Raw genomic sequence first — 918 nt, forward strand, 5'->3', positions numbered from 1 at the left:
ACTGAGCACATCCCTGCCACTTTCCGCCACCTGCTGAAGCTGCCCCGAACTCTCGTGCTCTTAGTTGGGGGCCCCTTCCTCCTACTCCTGGTCTCTGGCTCCTGGCTCCTGGCTGTCACATTCAGCCTCGCCCTCCTCCCTGTCCTATGGTTCCTTGCCGGCCTTCCGTACAGGCAGTTTGTACACATGAGTTTGCAAACAGACATGGCTGACATCACCAAATCCTACCTGAGCAAGCCTGGCTCCTGCTTCTGGGTGGCTGAGTCTGCAAAGAAGGTGGTGGGCACAGTGGGAGCTTTGCCCGTGGACGATCCCACCTTGCAAGAGAAGCGGTTGCAGCTGTTTCACCTGGTCGTGGCCTCTGAGCACCGTAATCAGGGCATAGCAAAAGCCCTGGTCAGGACTGTCCTCCAGTTTGCCCGTGACCAGGGCTACAGTGCAGTTGTCCTGGATACTAGCACCATGCAGCTGTCGGCCATGGCCCTTTACCAGAGCATGGGCTTCCAGAAGATCCATGAGTCCTTCCTCTGTGGGAGTGCAAGGCTAATCAATCTTCGTCAAATTTATTTCATCTACTACCTCCCTTCTGATCAGACACGGGCCCTGTGATTTCTTTCCCTGTGTGCTAGTCAGGACACAATCCTCAGTGCTGTAGTAATAAGCAAACACTGACCTTTCAGTACCAACACAATAAAAGCTCTTTGGTCATTTACATCAGAGTCCCACATATCTGGAGGTAAGGTGGCATATGGGGTAATGGTTCATTCAGTCTTTTTGCTTCACCTCTGTTTTGTTTTCTAGTGCCATGATAGTGTTGCATAGGAAAATACCAGAAAACAATACTAAACATTTCTTTAACTCATAAGCCTATAGGCCAGTAATTTTGGCTGGGCTTGGCTGGGCAGCTCCTCTGGTCTC

General features: G+C 51.3%; 1 protein-coding gene across 1 annotated transcript in view; it reads left to right on the forward strand.

The window, feature by feature from the left end:
- The window catches only part of LOC100949350 (N-acetyltransferase 8-like), a 1,945-nt gene extending 1,233 nt beyond the window's left edge, over positions 1 to 712 (forward strand). Inside the window, exon 2 of the mRNA XM_012807382.2 lies at positions 7 to 712. Within this exon, the coding sequence (XP_012662836.1) occupies positions 7 to 609 (603 nt within the window). The 3' untranslated portion in view covers positions 610 to 712. The remainder of the gene's footprint in view (positions 1 to 6) is intronic.
- Positions 713 to 918: the final 206 nt, after the last annotated feature.

This window comes from Otolemur garnettii, unplaced genomic scaffold (genome assembly GCF_000181295.1).
Source record: "Otolemur garnettii isolate 467f Iridium unplaced genomic scaffold, OtoGar3 scaffold00068, whole genome shotgun sequence".
Classification (NCBI taxonomy): domain Eukaryota; kingdom Metazoa; phylum Chordata; class Mammalia; order Primates; family Galagidae; genus Otolemur; species Otolemur garnettii.